The sequence below is a fragment of the Eurosta solidaginis genome, chromosome 5, assembly GCF_040869045.1.
Source record: "Eurosta solidaginis isolate ZX-2024a chromosome 5, ASM4086904v1, whole genome shotgun sequence".
In the NCBI taxonomy this organism is placed as follows: Eukaryota; Metazoa; Arthropoda; class Insecta; order Diptera; family Tephritidae; genus Eurosta; species Eurosta solidaginis.
Window position 1 is genome coordinate 172,185,283 of NC_090323.1, and position 20,712 is coordinate 172,205,994.

A 20,712-nucleotide genomic window follows, 5' to 3' on the forward strand; every position below is an offset into this window, starting at 1 on the left:
GATATGCGAATTTCAATGTGTTTCAATCATAGATGGGCATTTTATGGGCAAAATTAATGCATATCAACGACGCGGTGAAAGCTGCTATCTCCACAGAATCGCTAAATATAAAAGCTCCTAACTCTCACAAAATTATGAAAAGCCGCTAAGTATACTAATTTTCAATACATTTTAAAATTGAAAATGTTGACTGACGTTTTCATGGAGCTAGCAGATTTTATCGAGGCATCGACGATATACATAGACCAGGCATGCTTAACGAACGAAACGATATCATTTCGTTACGATAATCAACGTTAATAAACGAAACGAAGTCATTTCGTTTCGTTTATTAACGTTAAGAACGTCAAATTAACGTTAATTTTACGATCTTAACGTTAATAAACGAAACGAAGTGACTTCGTTTCGTTTATTAGCGTTGATTATCGTAACGAAATGATATCGTTTCGTTCGTTAAGCATGCCTGACATAGACTATAAAAAAGTGAGATAGTATGAAGACTACTATGATTCATGTTCGGTTTGATGGAAGAGTGGTCAGTTTGAATCGTTTCTATCGTGAACAATCCATTCCATACTGTTTGGACTGTTAAAAAATTTAAGGAAGTTATGGCAAATGTTTTTAAGCTTTCGATAAAGTTTTATAACGGGATTTCTTCTATATCTGATAGATCTTTGTATATACGCAGTTGCTTCCATCTGCAGATATCTAACTTTCAGGAGATTTCGGTGAATCCTATTTGTTTGTTTTGTCAGAGTACTTCTAGGCAACATATAAGGCGCAGCTTTCAGTGGGAGTTTGCCTCTGACGCTAATATAAGCAGGAAAATGTTATGTTATCGACCAAGGTAATAAAATCTCGGGGTCTGGGTCTGTCCGATTTTACATTATACGATCATTGAATTCAATTCTGTTAGCGTTTCTTTTTGTGTTTTCTATTTTTTCTATTCGCGTGTGTCGATACAAACCTGAATGCACGAATTGATAATGTAAAAGTGGACTAATATTTGAATTCAAGATCTCAAAAACGATAAAGAAATACTATAATACAATACTTGGTTTTCTTCCAAATTAAAACCGCTAAAAATGTAAACGCACGTTTTTCAATGCTCTATTTTGAAAATTAAAGAGGAGCACGACGCAAATTGGAAGCGAAGCTCGGCCTAAAATCTCTTCGGAGGTTATCGCGCTTTACATTTTATTTTTTTTATTTTGAAACTTTTTACGAATACTCCAATATGTCGTCGCTTAGTCATATATAACCCATTGTTGCAGCGCGTTATTCAATAAAATTCTCCAAGAGGCCATTTTCGCAGTGGCAGTCGATATAGAGCGATATTCCACTTATCAGCCAATGTTTTGTTTGGGACTACCCTCTCTAGCTCTAACTGTTGCAGGGGTATTGGTTTGTGAGAAAAATGTTTACAAAATATCCCACAGCGCGAACCGATATGAATTTTGCGAGTTCTAACTTAAACCAAACTTAATGGGAACATGTGAGAAGAAACCGCAAACCCTGCTTATTACGATTATTACCATATATATACAATTTCGAGCAGGGATGACAAAACGTCAACTGACCTACCTTGAATTGACTGACTATGACCATTTCAAATTTCCCAAAGCCAATTAAAGTTATAACCATATGATATGGTCACGTCAATGTAAATGATATTGACATTATGACCATCCTACTTTAAATTTAATTTCTTTAAACTAAGAATAACATGCATTTAATTATAATTTCATTAAAGTTCAAAATCGGATTAAAAGCTGATCTGGTGTGGTTTCATTGAAATAAAAAGAACAACTTATCAATCCCGCAGAAATTGTGTGCTTTTGTGTTAATCTTAAATTACTGCATATAGTTATTACAGTTTTCTCCAGAAATGGTGAAAACGTCAAACAGAACCATTTAAAGTGGGCATATTAAAATTGATGTTATGGCCACGTGAAGTGGTCATAACGTCAATTTACCTTTTGGCCCTTAACCTTATGTCATAGCAAAAAAAATTTCCTAACTTGTTTACCAGCAGTAGTATGCCCATATATGATTTCAGTGTATGCATGTGCGTGTGTGCGTACGACGTATATGTGAGATTATGCAAATATCGAAACAAATTATATATGTATAATAATAATATTAATTTCAACTATAACTACTAAAAACTAAATACGATAAACAAATTTAAATTAATTTATAATTAACTTTTAGCGGGGACAAAAGACAGCACATTTTTTGGGAGTCTAGGTAGGGTTAAGGCTTAACTTAAACTTTTATAATGTAGTTACTTTATTTTATATATATTAATTTTGTTTTAATTGTGTTTGTGCGTGCGACCCTAAAATTTAAGGATTTTCAGGCGGCTCATCCGGTGTTAATAGACTTTGTGGTGCATTATCGAGATCGGCCAATACGACCGATGGATATTCCAAATGCACTGAATTCGAATTCGAATCTTCTTCAAGTGCATTCGGTGGTGGACGATTACCCGATAGGAATTCATTCAAATTTGGAATATACTCAACAGTGGCATACTCAGTTGGTGGCACCAATGAAGCGGTTTCATGTAGAGGAATTGCAATGGGAGTCTCTTCAATTGTGGACGGTGGTGGAAACACAATTGGCGTAGCTACAATTTTTGTTAATTCCGATATTGAGTGCTCTTCTTGCACGGATTTGTTTTGCATATTCATTAGAATTTCTATTGAGCCCTCGTCCACAGAAGTTGGCTGCACATTTTCTATATTGAGTCGATCGTCAGTTTTAGCTCCTACATTGCTTACCAACGTTGTGTTATTATTCAAATCAATCACTTGTGTTGCTTCTTTTGTTGTGTTTGGTGCTGTTGTTATTGCATTTGCCGCTCCCAAATCTTTCTTAATTCCATCAACTAAACTACCAATTACACCGGTCTCATTAGTTTCCACGGTAGATGCTGTGGGTCTGGTTGGTGCGCCCAAAGTCTCCATTGGTTCATGCACAATAGGTTCGATTGTAGTTGTGGTGGTAGTTGGTATAGTTGTTGTAGTAGTAGTCGGTGCGGGGGTAGTTGTAGTCGTAGTAGTTGTTGTTGTTGTAGCAGGTGTTATTTGGGGCATTGGCGCAATTATTAACGGTTTTATAAGCGGTTTACCTAATGGCGCAATCAACGGAGGTAAAATATCATCACCATTATTGAGTAGTGGCACTATGACGACAGGCTTAGCATTGGCCAAAACTTGTTGACTCAATTGTGGTGGTATAATTAAAGGATAACTATTGACGAATAACATTGGTAGCACAGTGCACACTTCCTGATCACTTTCGAAGCATTGCGATTTGCCCCGGATGCGCGTCTCCTGCTTCAACATGATAGGGCATATTTCATTCAGGCGATTGTCACAGAGTATTGGATTGTCTATAAGAAAATGGTAAACCATTTAGTCAAAATATACAAGTGGACTATTGAGTGGATTTGCTCACCATCTAAATACAATTCCAATTTACCAGGCACATTATGATTCATGCATCTTGTATGTAGCACTAATTCGGAAGAAATTGATGATATTTGGTTGCTGGTCAAGTTAGCTTGGCATAGCACCGGTAAGCCATGGAAATCTTTTTCCAATCGTGTAATGTTATTGTAGGCTGCTTTGAGGATCTTTAGATTTGGAAGGAATGTCTGAAATGGAAGAAAATTAAGTTTAAATTTGACGGATTCCAGTGTTAGTTATATGATACACTAGCAAACCCGACAGTCGTGGTCTTAAAAGAACTGTCTCTCCTGCCAGCACACTTTACGGTTTCTCCCACCCAATTGTCAACCTCACCTCCCCATGGCGAATCCGGTTTCTTTAACAGCTCAGTCTCTGACGACCCCAAGTTCCTCATGGATCAAGGGGGCGGAAGGTAGGGATGGCCTAGAAGGTTTCTGGTGGTCATACTAAATCGTTCCCGAGATGGACGGGCAAAGGACCATCAACTTCGATAAGGCCTCCGCTATAATAACAGACACGGACCTGCCTGAAATTTCCCCTACCTGCCTATTTTAAACTCTCTTTCTCTATTCCTCAATCTTCTGCTTCTTGCATCATCTCTCATCTCATTTTTGTCATTTTATATGTCTTTATTTTTCCTAACGTTCCGCTCTTCGCATCCTCCATTTTCTTGGGCTATCCCTCCCTCTCGCTCTCTAATTTATTTCGCCTTTTCCTTCACTTTCCATCTCTATATTTTCTTCAAGCAAATCGTGCTATAAATAAAATAGCTTTTGGGGTTTTTCCAATGCCAGTTCTTTAAGCATATTATCGACAGAGGTGTGGGTTTTTTGGTTTGAATCTGTCCCAAAGATGCCTTTAAGTCACATAATAAATATATCGATCTGTTTAGTTAGGAGGTGACAGGAATTGAAAATTCTCTTGTTGCAGTAAATCCCGACATTAGATTTATTCTCAGTCTGCATTTTCTGCTTACAATTCTTGTTCCTCTCAATACTCTTCTACCTGAAAGGAATTTGAGTGAAACAGAGGGTTGGGTGTGTGGGGCTTTACAAAGTTAATTGCATGTGTTGTACGAATTTCCAGAGTACTCGACCATTAGGAACTTATGTAGTGTTATCCGTGCTCTATCAAATAGTCTCAGAGTGGATCTGTTGAATATGCAAGCCTTAGAAGTCTGTAGACGAGACGTGATGGACAATGGTGGGTGACGCGCCAGTGAATGTCTACATATGTATGATGGGGGTTTTCAACCCAACTTCATATCTAGGCCGCGAGTCCGGAGGTGGGTTCGCCAGCCGATAAAGTAGCTTCGACCGCTCGAATGTTTAGTGACACTGCCGTCGGGTATCACGACCGATAGAATGCAAGACGTTTTAAGTAGGTAATCAACTGGTTGTAGTGCGCTTGCGGATTGAAAGAACTGGCGCCTTAAAAATACCGTGTTGGAAGACCTGTGTTGGGGATCGATTTGGGAGTATCCAGACATCCTCTTGCGAACTTTATATTCGCTGAGTTCGAGCAGTTTCAGAAACTTTTTTTTATTATTTTTCTAAAACTGTTTCGGCATCATTTCGTAACTATTTGGCCATTGTTTTCGGGACTATTTTGGGATGATTTTCGGGATTATTTTAGAGACCATTGCAATGATCCCAGGACCATTGCGGTCTAATATTCGGATTGCTTTGAGGATGATTTCGGAAAAGTTTCAGCACTATTTCGGGATCATTGTGGATTTCGGAATATTGTTCGAGTAATTTATAACGGTTCATGGCTTTCACTAATTCAATTCCTCTGTCGGGACAATTGTCACCAATTCCGACGGGTTACTATTGAAATCAAACATCTCACTTACCCTTTCCATTTCCTTCAGCGTCAACAGTTGATTATGCGACAAATCCAGCAGCTCCAATTTCGTCATACCAATAAAGTCCTCTGGTAAAATGCGTTCCAATTGATTATAAGATAAACTTAAAATGCGCAAACTATTCAAACCCATAAGCGCACCATCTAAAGATTTCAATTCATTATGATCTAAATTTAATTCAAATATATATGAATTCTGATCAATCGTATTTTCCTGATGACCCGTAAGTAGCCTTATTTTATTATTATTTAACATCAAATGACGTAACATAATCAAACCGCGAATTTCATTCATCGAGAATTCCTCAATTTCATTATAAGAAATATTTGCGCGATACAAAAGTCTCATAGGCAATAATGAATTATTCAAAGATTTTATATGATTAACAGAAAAATCAATATCCTCCAACATTTCACATTCCAAAAAATCATCTTGACGCAAATATTCGATTTCATTGTTGAATGCATGGAATTCATTCAAATTTCTGGCATGCTTGAAGATTGCATCGAAAGTGCGTATGCGATTATGTTGGACCTGTAAATTTTCTAATTTATGCATATAGCGCATAATCTCTGGCAGACGTTCCAAACGATTATTTTGTGCCATTATCAATTTTAAACGATTCGATTCGGGCAATTCATTATCCAAACTAATGATTGCATTCATATTTATAAATAATGATTCCAATTTATCCAAATGACGAAGTGTACCATTGAGATTCTCAATTTGATTGCGTCCAAGATGTAGTGTAACCAAACTTGTGGGGAATGCTCCCTTATCCAAACGTTTTATATTGTTACTAGGCAAAAAAATATTCTCCACCATTTTTATGCCTTTGAGGTCATCCTGCAGCACAGAGCGTATACGGCAACGTCCCATATCGAATGTCTTCACAATTGGCATATGATTCAGCATGTGTTTAGGGATTTCTTCGAGTTCATTGTCGCCAACACTCAGATACTCTACATTTGATAACCCTCGAAAAGGTAATTCAGGCACCGATCTATAAATAGAATTAAAAGAAATCAAAATAAGAGATATATATAGCGAGAAATTAATTTAAGAAAATAATAAGCAAAATGGCACTTAAAATAAAGAAAGAGAGTAAATAATGATGAAATGGTGTATGAATATGAATGGAAAGCCTTCCAACGCTAAAATGGACTCTAAAAAGTATATGTAAATACTTTATACTTATTACATAGTCACATGTATACGTATGGGGAATTCATATAGGGCTTATCTGTGTAATCACACTTTTATATTTATTACATTAGGATGGTCCTTAAACATGAAAGGAATTATTTTTTTCAGCCTCACCCCTTTCAAACGGTAACAACCCGGCCTAAGATGTGAAACTTACCTTTTAGGTATTATCGCGCCTTACATTTATTTTTTTTTTGTCGCAACAACTTTTTTTTGTTCATTTGACTACTAAAACGGTCAATAACGAATCAACGATTTGTGCGCAGTTGATTTAACATCTTGTTACGATGGATAAAAATTTACAGAAATTTTGGTTGAACTGACCCGTATTTCAGTTGATTTTACCAGTCTTTTTCTTTCAGTGTATTTGGGTGTTCGATTAATCATTTGTCGGAACCGATCGGACCGGACCACTATAGCATATAACTATCACCCATGCAATCGATTTTTCGAAGAAGAGGTTTTTTGTCATTTATTCCTCATTTAACAGCTAAAAGATTGAAGTCTCGCAGGATGATAGACATTAGGGATATATTGTTGTCTAAAAAAATTTTCAAGATCGGTCATATATATAATATATGTGTAGCCGACCGATTGTTCAGATAAGAGATTTAGTAATTTCTTCTTTATTTTAACCGCTATAAGCTCGACATTTTTTTGGGTGCCCACAAGTACGGCATATATTATTGCCTGAAAAAATCCTTAAGATCGGTCATATATGACGATATCTATATCTATTACATGTGAACACATCTACGTTTGCGGGTAAGAAAAAAACCGCTTATCATCACTTAGATAATGTTTAGAGGAGACCCATCCAGCGGCAATTATTGAATACTCGCGGCAGTGGTAAGTAAATTGCAAAACAGGTTGTACTAAATATTATATAACCTATAGCTGAATCGGCTGCGATGAATTGTAGACACACACCCTTTTCGGTCATAAAAGTAGAGAATAGTGTAGAGATAAAATGGAGAGACACATCTCAGTTGCAACTGCGTATAATGCACACTGAAATTTAGCAGTACTAATTTTCTGCCCAACAATTTCATAAGTTTAGATAAAGTTTAGATACATATACAGTTTAAGTGCATATGTATATACATAAAAAAAAACATAGCTAATGTGTTGAAATTTCAAAAATTCATAAAATCTGAACAATGAGTTGTATGGGATATATAATATATATCTATATGACCGATCCAGACCGTTTTTTCGGACAATAACGTATTAAGCATCTTGTAAAATTGTAAGCTTCTAGTTGTTAAAAAGAAGAATAAATTGGCAAAAACCTCTCGTCGTCATATATGACCGATCTTAAGGATTTTTTCAGGCAATAATATATGCCGTATTTGTGGGCACCCGAAAAAATTTCGAGCTTCTAGCGGTTAAAATGAAGAAGAAGTTACTAAATATTTTATCTGAACAATCGGTGGGCTACACATATATTATGATATGACCGATCTTGAAAATTTTTTTAACAATATATCCCTAATGTCTAAACATCCTACGGGATTTCAATCTTCTAGCTGTTAAATGAGGAATAAATGACAAAAAACCCCTTCTTCGAAAAATTGATGGCATGGGTGATAGTTATATGCTGTAGTGGTCCGGTCCGATCGGTTCCGACAAATGATTAATCGAACACACAAATACACTGAAAGAATAAGACTAGTATAATCAACCGAAATACGGGTCAATTCAACCAAATTTCTGTCAATTTTTATCCATCGCAACAAGATGTTGAATCAACTGCGCACAAATCGTTGATTCGTAATTGACCGTTTTAGTAGTCAAATGAACAAAAAAAAAGTTGTTGCGACAAAAAAAAATAAATTTAAGACGCGATAACCTCCGAAGAGATCTAAAGCCGAGCTTCTCTTCCAATGTGCGTAGTGCTCCTTTTTAATTTTTCCTACAAATTGGCGGGACGGGACCTACTTGTTTCATGCCGACTCCGAACGGCATCTGCGAGGCAGATGAGATTTCACTGAGAGTTTTTCATGGCAGAAATACACTCGGAGTTCTTGCCAAACATTGCCGAGGGGCGACTCCGCTTAGAAAAATTGTCTTCTAATTTCACAGAAAACAGTTATCGTCCTAGAATCTAAGCCCCTACCAAATTTCACAAGGATTGGTAAATTTTTGTTCGACTTATGGCATTAAAAGTATCCTATACAACTTAAATGAAAAAGGGCGGAGCCACGCCCATTTTGAAATTTTCGTTTATTTTTATACTCAGTTGAGCAGAGCTCACAGAGTATATTAAGTTTTATTGGATAACGGTTGGTTGTACATATATAAAGGAATCGAGATAGATATAGACTTCCATATATCAAAATAATCAGGATCGAAAAAAAATTTGATTGAGCCATGTCCGTCCGTCCGTTAACACGATAACTTGAGTAAATTTTGAGGTATCTTGATGAAATTTGGTACGTAGGTTCCTGAGCACTCATCTCAGACCGCTATTTAAAATGAACGATATCGGACTATAACCACGCCCACTTTTTCGATATCGAAAATTTCGAAAAACAGAAAAAGTGCGATAATTCATTACAAAAGACCGATAAAGCGACGAAACTTGGTAGATGAGTTGAACTTATGACGCAAAATAGAAAATTAGTAAAATTTTGGACAATGGGCGTGGCACCGCCCACTTTTAAAAGAAGGTAATTTAAAATTTTTGCAAGCTGTAATTTGGCAGTCGTTGAAGATATCATGATGAAATTTGGCAGGAACGTTACTCTTATTACTATATATGCGCTTAATAAAAATTAGCAAAATCGGAGAAGGACCACGCCCACTTTTAAAAAAAAATTTTTTTTAAAGTAAAATTTTAACAAAAAATTTAAAATCTTTACAGTATATAAGTAAATTATGTCAAGATTCAACTCCAGTAATGATATGGTGCAACGAAATACAAAAATAAAAGAAAATTTAAAAATGGGCGTGGCTCCGCCCTTTTTCATTTAATTAGTCTAGGATACTTTTAACGCCAATCCTTTTGAAATTTGGTAGGGGCATAGATTTTATGGCGTTAACTGTTTTCTGTGAAAATGGGCGAAATCGGTTGATGTCACGCCCAGTTTTTATACACAGTCGTCCGTCTGTCCTTCCGCATGGCCGTTAACACGATAACTTGAGCAAAAATCGATATATCTTTACTAAACTCAGTTCACGTACTTATCTAAACTCACTTTATCTTCGTATGAAAAATGAACGAAATCCGACTATGAACACGCCCACTTTTTCGATATCGAAAATTACGAAAAATGAAAAAAATGCCATAATTCTATACCAAATACGAAAAAAGGGATGAAATATGGTAAGGTAATTGGATTGTTTTATTGACGCGAAATATAACTTTAGAAAAAACTTTATAAAATGGTTGTGACACCTACCATATTAAGTAGAAGAAAATGAAAAAGTTCTGCAGGGCGAAATAAAAAACCCTTAAAATCTTGGCAGGTATTACATATATAAAAAAATTAGCGGTATACAACAGATGATGTTCTGGGTCACCCTGGTCCACATTTTGGTCGATATCTGGAAAACGCCTTCACATATACAACTACCACCACTCCCTTTTAAAACTCTCATTAATACCTTTAATTTGATACCCATATCGTACAAACTCATTCTAGAGTCACCCCTGGTCCACCTTTATGGCGATATTTCGAAAAGGCGAACACCTATAGAACGAAGGCCCACTCCCTTTTAAAAATACTCATTAACACCTTTCATTTGATACCCATATCGTACAAACAAAGTCTATAGTCACCCCTGGTCCAGAAAGGCCCACTCCCTCTTAAAATACTCATTAACTCCTTTCGTTTGATACCCATATTGCACAAACGAATTCTAAGTCACCCCTGGCCCACCTTTATGGCGATATCTCGAAACGGCGTCCACCTATGGAACTAAGGATTACTCCCTTTTAAAATACTCATTAACACCTTTCATTTGATACCCATATCATACAAGCGCATTCTAGATTCACATCTGGTCCATCTTTATGGCGATATCTCGAAAAGGCGTCCACCTATAGAACTAAGGCGCACTCCCTCTTAAAATACTCATTAACTCCTTTCGTTTGATACCCGTATTGCACAAACGAATTCTAGAGTCACCCCGAGTCTCGAAAAGGGGTCCACCTATAGAACTAAGCCCCACGCCCTTTTAAAATAATCATTAACACCTTTCATTTGATACCCATATCATACAAACAAATTCTAAAGTCACCCCTGGTCCACCTTTATGGCGATATCTCGAAAAGGCGAACACCTATAAAACGAAGGCCCACTCCCTTTTAAAAATACTCATTAACACCTTTCATTTGATACCCATATCGTACAAACAAAGTTTAGAGTCACCCCTGGTCCACCTTTATTGCGGTACCTCGAAAATGCGTCCACCTATAGAACTAAGGCCCACTCCCTTTTAAAATACTCATTAACATCTTTCGTTTGAAATATTGTGCAAACAAATTCTAGGGTCACCCCTGGTCCACCTTTATGGCGATATCTCGAAACGGCCTCCACCTATGGAACTAAGGATTACTCCCTTTTAAAATGCTCATTAACACCTTTCATTTCATACCCATATCGTACAAACGCATTCTAGAGTCACCCCTGGTCCATCTTTACGGCGATATCTCGAAAAGGCGTCCATCTATAGAACTTAGGTCCACGCCCTTTTAAAATACTCATTAATACCTTTCATATGATACCCATATCGTACAAACGCATTCTAGAGTCAACCCTGATCCACCTTTATGGCTATATCCCTAAATGGCGTCCACCTATAGAACTATGGCCCACTCCCTCATAAAATACTTTTTATTGCCTTTCATTTGATACACATGTCATACAAACACATTCCAGGGTTTCCCTCGGTTCATTTTCCTACATGGTTATTTTCCCTTATGTTGTCACCATAGCTCTCAACTGAGTATGTAATGTTCGGTTACACCCGAACTTAACCTTCCTTACTTGTTGTATTTTGTTGCACCATATCATTACTGGAGTTGAATGTTGATATAATTTACTTATATACTGTAAAGATATTAACTTTTTTTTTTTTAATTTGACTTACAAATTTTTTTTTTAAAGTGGGCGTGGTCGTTCTCCGATTTTGCTAATTTTTATTAAGCGTACATATAGTAATAGGAGTAACGTTCCTGCCAAATTTCATCATGATATCTTCAATGACTGCCAAATTACAGCTTACGAAACTTCTAAATTACTTTCTTTTAAAAGTGGGCGGTGCCACGCCCATTGTCAAAAATTTTAATAATTTTCTATTCTACGTCATAAGTTCAACTCACCTACCAAGTTTCATCGCTTTGTTCGTCTTTGGTAATGAATTATCGCACTTTTTCGATTTTTCGAAATTTTCGATATCGAAAAAGTGGGCGTGGTTATAGTCCGATTTCGTTCATTTTAAATAGCGATCTGAGATGAGTGCCCGTGAACCTACAAACCCAATTTCATCAAGATACCTCAAAATTTCCTCAAGTTATCGTGTTAACTAACGGACGGACATGGCTCAAAGAAATTTTTATTCCATACGCATGATTTTTATATACGGAAGTCTATATCTATCTCGATTCCTTTATACCTGTACAACCAACGGTTATCCAATCAAAGTTAATATACTCTGTGAGCTCTGCTCAACTGAGTATAACAACTCAAACTTTTATGCTGTCGGAAACATCAACATTAAAAAGGATGTTTTTTATTATCTTATTAGATTAGATACGTTCGCGTGAGTGAAAATTCGTAAAAACTTGAACAAAATGTTACTAACTTTGGAAAAATTCTGTTCGTTCAAACAAAACTTTTGTAACAAGAGGGCGCAATTTTGCATTTCGCTTGGAGGAGAAGTTGCAAAATTGTACCCGATAAATAGGTGTCCCGGTATCCCATTTTGTGTGTTTTTTCGGTTTGGTGGTTTTCTTATTTTGTTGTTTTTTTTTTTTAAACAAGTGGCACCATCGTCATAAGTGCAAAGTAGAGAGCGCAGTGAGCGTAAAATTCTCTTTGAAATTTGCTCATGTATTGACTGTTGATCGCTGTTGAAATGACCAGTCAGATCAGTTGTGTTAACAAAAAAATCTGTTAGATTGATTAGGAATTTGTCAATTTTACAGAATCTTGTTAACTTAAGAGCGACAATTTCTGTTCTGTTGAAATGACTAAACTAATTTGTTCGCTTGACAAAGAACTCGGTCGAATTAACCGTAATTCGATCAATTTCACCGAATCTCCGTTAAGTCAAGAACAGCAGAACAGATTTGTTGATTTTACTAACACCGTTTCTTTCAGTGTATGCCCGCTCCTCAAATTGATTAATCGAACACCCATATATGCACGCGACTAGTTTGCGTTCAAACAGATACACAGACGGACATAGTAAAATCAACTCAGCTCGTCAACCTGACCATTTCGGTATACTTATTGGTGAGTCTCTCTGTCTATCTGAGTCTGTCTATCTCCTTTAAGGACTTACAATTTTGAGATTCGTGCAAAACAGCAGTTCGAAAGGAACTGTAGCTCCGAAACGCAGTTGATTATAGGCCTGTCTTTCTTTTCTTTTGTGGATGAGTAGCAGGCTAGTGAACATTTTTTGAATCTCACTCCCCCTACCCCTACCCCTACCTCTCCCTCTCTCACTCCTTCTCTCTTCATCACTGAGTTTCCCCATTTTCTTCCAATTCTTCTTTTTTCTCCTTCTCTGCCACTCTTCAGCTTTTTCCGGGTTCTTTCCCCCAACAAACACAAGCTAAATTCCAACCAATACAATAAATAAAACTGCTCAATTATGTCTTACTTCCTCTCTACCATTTAAGCATCTGCCAATCTGTCAACACACTTGTCTTGGGCGCCACATTTAACAACCGATGTTACTATAAATAGATCTCATACCCATAATTACCAATCATTTGTCTGGTATTAGAATTTCTAATTTCCTTCAATATTGAGCGACAACCGTACCTACAACACTTTCTTTGTATGCAAGCTTGCGCGCATGCGCAAAACAAATCATATTAAGCTGGTTGAAGAAAATCTACTAGCCATGCATTGAATATTTGTCTGGCACCGCCCATTTAATCACAGCCTACAAAAACGCTTTACAACCTCCTCTATCGTTGCTTATAACTGAATTAATTAAACTGTTGCAAGAAATTCCGATGGCGCCCGCTGCAAAATGCTACTGGAATACGCACGCGATTCATGTATGTATGTAATAGGTACGTCTTATAATCCCTGTTGGAATATTTAGAGCTTAATAGCATGTCCAATTAGTGAGAAATGCAGAGTTTTTTCACAAGGAATTGTTATTTACCATAAGCCTTGAGAAGTGTTTTGGTTGGCTTTCTCCTAAATCAGGGGCAGATTCAATACGGGTATTCGGACTGACACCGCCTTCTGGCGGCACATACCTTTGAATTAGGCTTGGTCAGTGCTAGCAGATGTAGGAAGTGCAGGTTGGAGGAGGAAATGTTTGTGCTCGTGTCCTGTGCTTCTCCGGCTAAGACTACAGCTATTAGGAGTGATACAGCTATCAGATATAGAAGCAGCAAGTGGCTTAGGTCCTAAAAAGCTTCTAGTATTTGCCAAGAGGATGGAGTTATTTTATAACTTAGGTCCTGGCTTTTTATAGGGTTTTTCAGTTTGGTTGTTAAATAAACTTCTGGTAACACTATGAGCTCATTCAGCCTATGGACCGGCCAGTTCAACCTAACCTAACCTCCCAAATCAGGTAACCCTCTATTCCTTTTATCTGAAAATGTCTTGATTAAAGTGCAAATAAGGACAACGCGACGGTTGGAAGCAGCTCAATATGTATAAAGGAAAGGGAAGTCGGATGAAAGTGACTTTCATGAAGTGATGGATTACCTGTTGTTGTTTATGTTGCAGCGATAAAGACACCCCACGAAGGTTTTGGGGAGTTTTACCGATGTTGATGTGGGCTTGAAATGCAAATTGACTTCCAGAGGCAGTACTCAGGGACGCGTGTTATCGCCTCTCCTATGGACACTGGTATTTAACGAATACTTGAGTGCAAAAGAAATAAGGTAGGCAGTCCAGAGAACAACGTAAAGAAAGATATTTGCTTTAACAGACATGCTCCTTTAAGGTCATAAGAATCGTATTTTATAAAATCTGATAATCTGAAATCTGGGCTTAACAGTCTTACTAACTTCCTGACAATTTCACTGCTTTTGAGCGGAGGTATGACATAGAAAGAGCAGTGATACTGCTCCAGTACAGTCTCAGCGATAAATGCAACGATCTTTATGGACAGCATTACTGCCATAAAGTGTCGCTGGTGCACATAGGGCATCTTACTGCCTCCCTTCTCTGGATCCCCCAGTGGGGATTGAGTTTGTTGATGACCCAGCAAAGGTGGCTGTATAAATATAAATGAGGCAGACAGCCCAGCTCCAATGGGATGAGGGACTTTGAATACTTCCGCCGTAAGCATGCCCGTCATAAGGCGACGAAACTTACAGACCTGAAGTTTGGCGTAGTCATATCAAAGCGTTCCCGATATAATCGGATTACTACCTTAAATGTGCTAGTTGCCGGAACGTACCGGAGCAATATCGCAAGAACCATCATCAAATACTGTTATTGCAATGAACTTGCTGTGGACTAGCAGGGCTGGCTGTGACGATAAGAAAGGGATGAGCTTTCTTCTTCTTATCTTCTGTCAATCAGTGCAACATGCATTATAATTTTGATTTCCGTATATCTTATGTAAATTTCTTACAAGGCTTCTTCACACTTATGGCATGCTGCTTTCCACTTGAGCGAGACTATCGTAAAATGCCTCATTCGTGATGAAGGATGCTCTGGTTGTTTGGACACATGTTCGAACACATGTTCGAACACAAATAAATACACATGACTTTGTATGTGTGTACATACATTACTGCTTACAATGTGAAAATTGCATTATTCATTTGGGAGTTGCCTTACAGATAGTTATGATAGATATGTATGGGGTTTTTTTTCGCAGTGGCTTGGCGCCGTTGGACATAGTCTTCTAGCACCGCTATTAACAAAGTTTGCCAACTTGATCACAATCGCGATCGTGATTGGGACGTGCTTTTCATAATGATAATAATGTATATGTTGTTGTTGATGATAGACTATTGCGAAAAATGATTGGAATATCCTCGCGAGACCCGACCAATCACTTACATATGTACATCTTAACTATACGACGAGTCTTTAAGATGTGTCAAAGTATTGCACATTCCATGAATTCCGTTATCGCTGAGGATGATGAAATACCGTCTATTAGAATTTGGCTATTTTTAGATTCTACTTGATGCCTAACATAATAACGTGTGCACGTGTGTGCGTAAACGTGACAACTTATGTGTTTTTAATTTGGTCGAGATTCCTTTCGGTATGCTGTACATAAACTTAAATTTTTTGCTCAAGAAATGGGAGATGATGAAGAAATTGAAGTTTGCAGTTGCTCACGATGATAATTGCTTAGGAGTGCGAACATACCATTTAAGGACTCTATTACAGCAGCCAAGAATAACAAGGCAGGTAGGTGTGCAGCTCATATAAAAACACCAACACCTGCAGTTTATTCACCTCCTTATACATATCTTAATAACTCTCTTTCCATTCTTGATATTCTATTTCCAAGGTATCCATTGTCTTTAATTACATACATTCCGATTGTGTTGAGATATGCCGACGTTGTTTCATTGACTACTTTAGGAAAACACACCTTAACCATCTCCGATAGGGTCCAACATCGGCGCTGGTTAGTAATGATTACTTTAGTAATCAATTAGATAAAAGTTTTCCTAAGAGGGATCATCAGCACCTCAGCAGTTATTTGGCAAACACCACGAGTATATTGCTGCCATGAAAATTTCACAATGACACCTCATAGGCCTTGCAAATGCGTAAAACGGGACATACATGTTTTACGCCCACCAATTTGTAGGAAAGTTTAAAACAAACACGATGCAAATTGAAAGAGAAGCTCGGCCTAAATTCTCTTCGGAGGTATTGCAAGAGTAATTCAAAACTTTTTGTGTACAAAATATTTATGCGATTGAAGGGGTGATGGTATGTAGTCATACTTTAGATGATTATTATATTCCTGTCAGAAATCTATATGCGATAATTAGTACCAGAAAAGATACTGAGATGTTCCGTCATCTGTCACCTACCATACACACTGGCAATGAGAAGTGATGCCTAGTATAGCTTCACCAAGCTCTGCAAGTCGGTTAACGCGTTGCTATCATCGCTCCTTTAGAAATTGTCTCCGGTTTTGAAACCCTCCATCATATGACGGGTTTTTTTGATAGAATTTTTGGCAATGCTCTCTACCAACAAGAGATTTGTATAAACCTTTTGCTTGCCATTGTGCGCATTAAAAATAGAATAACAACCGACCTTTGCTTGCTGCTTGCTAATAACACAAGTATACACGGTTTTGGATCTGGGCAACTAAAAGTGGTTTTTAAGTCAATTTATGACGCTGAATCCGAATCTGCATTCCGCTTTTTAAGATTGATTCTAGTTTTTAATATAGTCAATAAATTCATTTTTTAAGATTTTTGTCAAATAATATTCATTTTATTAACTTAAAAGTAACAAATCAGAAATGAAGATTGGTGGAACTTTGCCTTTTGTATTGTTTAGTATCTGTTTCGTGTATTAGAGTCCAACAATAGTCGCTCATCATGCCTTCATCCCAAAATCCTTGGTATCGTCTTTCAATGTTGGCTAGATCTTGGTGTAACCGCTCTCCCTGTTCGTCGCTCGTATCACCCAAGTTTTCGGGAAAAAAATTGAGATGGGAATGCAGAAAATGCATCTTTAGAGACATCTGAGCTCCAGTCTTGCGATAATTTTCCAACATATCGCCAATAATTTCCTCAAAATTAGGGGATTTGTGATTACCAAGAAAGTGGTGAACGATATTTTGAAAAGATGCCCACGCGACTGCTTCATCGGGCGTTAAACATTTTGTAAATTCTTTATCAGCCATTAGTTTTCTAATATCAGGTCCGACAAATATTCCTTCTTTGATTTTTGCATATGACAATTTAGGAAACAACTTGACTAAGTACTGAAAAGCCGGTCCTTCACGGTTTAATGCTTTGACGAAGTTCTTTATAAGACCAAGTTTAATGTGAAGAGGTGGCAGGAAAATGTCTTGTGGATTTACAAGTGGTTCAGCGGAGACGTTTTGCTGTCCAGGCTCATATTGAGTACGACTTTTCCATTCTTTCCTCACATAATGATGTTCAGTTGCGCGGCTATCCCACAGGCATAAGAAACAACAAAATTTGGTGAATCCAGATTGCATCCCAGTTAAGATGCCAATAACCTGTTGAAATAATATAAAAAATAAGTGTTTTCGATTTAATTGGAATTAATGTTTATACCTTTAGATCACCACATATTTTCCATTTATGATCATTGTATTTGATGAAGCACAGGATCTTCCGCATTGTTTCGTAGCATTCCTTCGTTTGTACTGCATGAACAATCGGAATAGATGGTTTGCTATTCCCGTTGTGGAGAAGAGCAGCTTTTAGGCTGTATTTGGAACCATGAATAAACGCCATTCGTTTCGAACGTAGGGTACATTCATTTAATTAAATAAACCATTAATATCATTACAGAAACTTATGTTGTCTTCTTTTTTGAAGAACGATCGAAGTGCCTCATTTCTGTTTCTGTATACAGTAACTTTTGTTCGAGAGTCTAGATTTTTCCATTTTTGCAGCCGTGATCGTAGCAACTCTGCTTTTTATTTGGACAAATTCAAATCACGAATCAAATCGCTTAGTTCATCTTGCAAAATTAAATGCGGCCCTTCCATGACAAAGTCGCTTTCACTGCTCGGGGGTGATGGAGTTAAAGTTTCCAGGACGTTTGCACTTATACTTCGATAAACTGGCAATGGATAATTAGCAGTACGTGGAACTGGCTTGGATACTGATGATACATCAGGATAATTATATTTTGCTAATTTTTTTGCATTTATACCCGTAACTTTCATCAAACAAAAGTAGCAATCATTTTTATGGTTTTTAGGTTCTCTCCGGAGCGCTGGCATTGAAAAGGAAAAGTACTCACGTTCTCCCGATGACCACTTATACAGCTTTGTTTTGCATGCATTACAAATAAATTTCGGTATTCATAACTTATGACTGTCTGCTACTCTGAAACCAAATTAGTGCAGATACGCATCTTTGAGCGCATTTGTTATTATTTTGCCACTTTTTTTAATCATATAACCACCACAAACGTAACAAAAACACTTTGTATCAACTTTGCAACACTGTCTCTGCATTTTTATTTTTATATAATGGTGTCGATGGTTTAGAATATATTTTAATTCTGAGTCTTAAACTAATTTACATTTGCTTATATACTAAATCTTAAAACTATGTTCCTAAACGTAACTATACTTGTAAGTGCGTTTCTGTATCTAATGTTAGACAAAGGACTAATTTTAATGTCTTCTTAGTTTATTCTATTGTTTACTTCTATTGTTCTATTGATTCTATTGTTTGTTTGTTCAAGGGCATTGCTTGAATATTAAGAAACCATCTGTTTTGTATGAGGGTTGTTTATACTTATCTTTCCTCAAGTGGACTGTATGTGTGTACATATGTGTGTGTATGTGTGATAGGTTTAGGTACCTTATCCTGTTTGTTTTGTAAGTATGTATGTATGACAATATTATCTTAAATTCTAGTGGACTGTATAAATTTACTTATTTTAGAGCGGCGTAGTTATGTATATGTTCATACTTTTATGAACATTCTGCCATTTTTACTTACTTATCAAGCAGTGCCACGATTTAAAAGCTGCTATAACAGCACAATGGTGCTATCATGCGAGATCTCGGAAACTAGAATCAATCTTGAAAAACTGAATGCAGATTCGAATTCAGCATATCAAATATAGTTAAGAATCGCTCTTATCTGCTCAGATCCAAAAGTTGACCTGAATTTGTAAACTTGTGTAATCGAATCATAGTAAATTTTACCAAGTTGCGCAACTAACAGCTGTTCGGTGAAATCCGCACATTCCCACGCACAGTTCTCCACTCAGTTTCAAAAAAAAACTTTAGAATATTTAGCTTAAATTTTAAAGTGAGATAATCCTTACCAATTGATATATATATAGAATATATAAGGCTTTTTGTTGTTAATAAAAGAATCTTTTTAATTATATTAAAGTTTTTATCATTTATTTTTGAACTTTACTTTAACAATTTCATGCGTTTTTAAAGCATTTTCGTGAATATAAATACAACCATGTGCATATACGTTTTAACATTACATTTTATACACGTTCGTATTTGCCATTCTCATTGTTTCTAAATTCGTAAACAATGACTGAGATAATTTAGGCGAGGCATTAAAAATGAAGTGTTGAGTGTTCGGACAAATACATTGTCATTAATTTTTGCGAAACAACGCACTTATCAGAAAAATACTTGTTTTAGTGTTTAGATATTTCGATCGGTATTCAATTATTATACAGTTGAAACTTTTAAGACGCTTCATTTTTAGTCTGAGGTCAAAACTCACACTTACTGAATCTAGGCTCTGGTATGAAGTTTAAACTGTGAGTGAAAATGAAAGCATCTATAAAAATAGCATTAATACTATTGCTTAGTTTCATTTATGATTTATTGAGTTTGCCACAATGCAAATTTTTTAACCGTTCCTTACTAAAACCTAACTGCGCTATACATTTTATTTCATTGCAATCAAGCCAAACTAGATTCACAACGTTTGATTGGTGAAAGACATAGTCTTATCCTAAAAATTTGAAAATGTGATACCTAAAGGTACACTTTATTTTTGTTTGTGCAGTTTGAACTAAAGCCAAGTGTCTCCTTTATTAAAATTTTATATAGGACACCCCTGAAACATCCTAAAATTTTAGCTTTTTACAACAAATACGATACTCTAGTAACTTGCCGAATTGTTTGTATACCAATAAAATAAAATTAAAATTTGGTCCTTTTTTTGAGGTCTGGTCCTTTTTTCGATAAATTTTGGTCCCAAATGACAACATGATTTGGCAACCGTGTTTGAGAATGCACGTGATAAGGTTGCATTTTTCCGAACTTAATTTTTTT

The 20,712-nt window shown here is 36.6% G+C and overlaps 1 protein-coding gene across 3 annotated transcripts in view; it reads right to left on the reverse strand.

Moving 5' to 3' along the window:
* Nucleotides 1-1,195: 1,195 nt before the first annotated feature.
* ltl (larval translucida) overlaps nt 1,196-20,712 on the reverse strand; it is an 81,976-nt gene continuing 62,459 nt past the window's right edge. For all 3 annotated transcript variants that reach the window (XM_067757224.1, XM_067757223.1, XM_067757221.1), the window contains 3 exons: nt 5,335-6,349; nt 3,466-3,664; nt 1,196-3,400 (listed from right to left, as the gene is read on the reverse strand). In XM_067757224.1, coding sequence (XP_067613325.1) covers nt 2,349-3,400; nt 3,466-3,664; nt 5,335-6,349 — 2,266 coding nt within the window. In that variant the 3' untranslated portion in view covers nt 1,196-2,348. The remainder of the gene's footprint in view (nt 3,401-3,465; nt 3,665-5,334; nt 6,350-20,712) is intronic.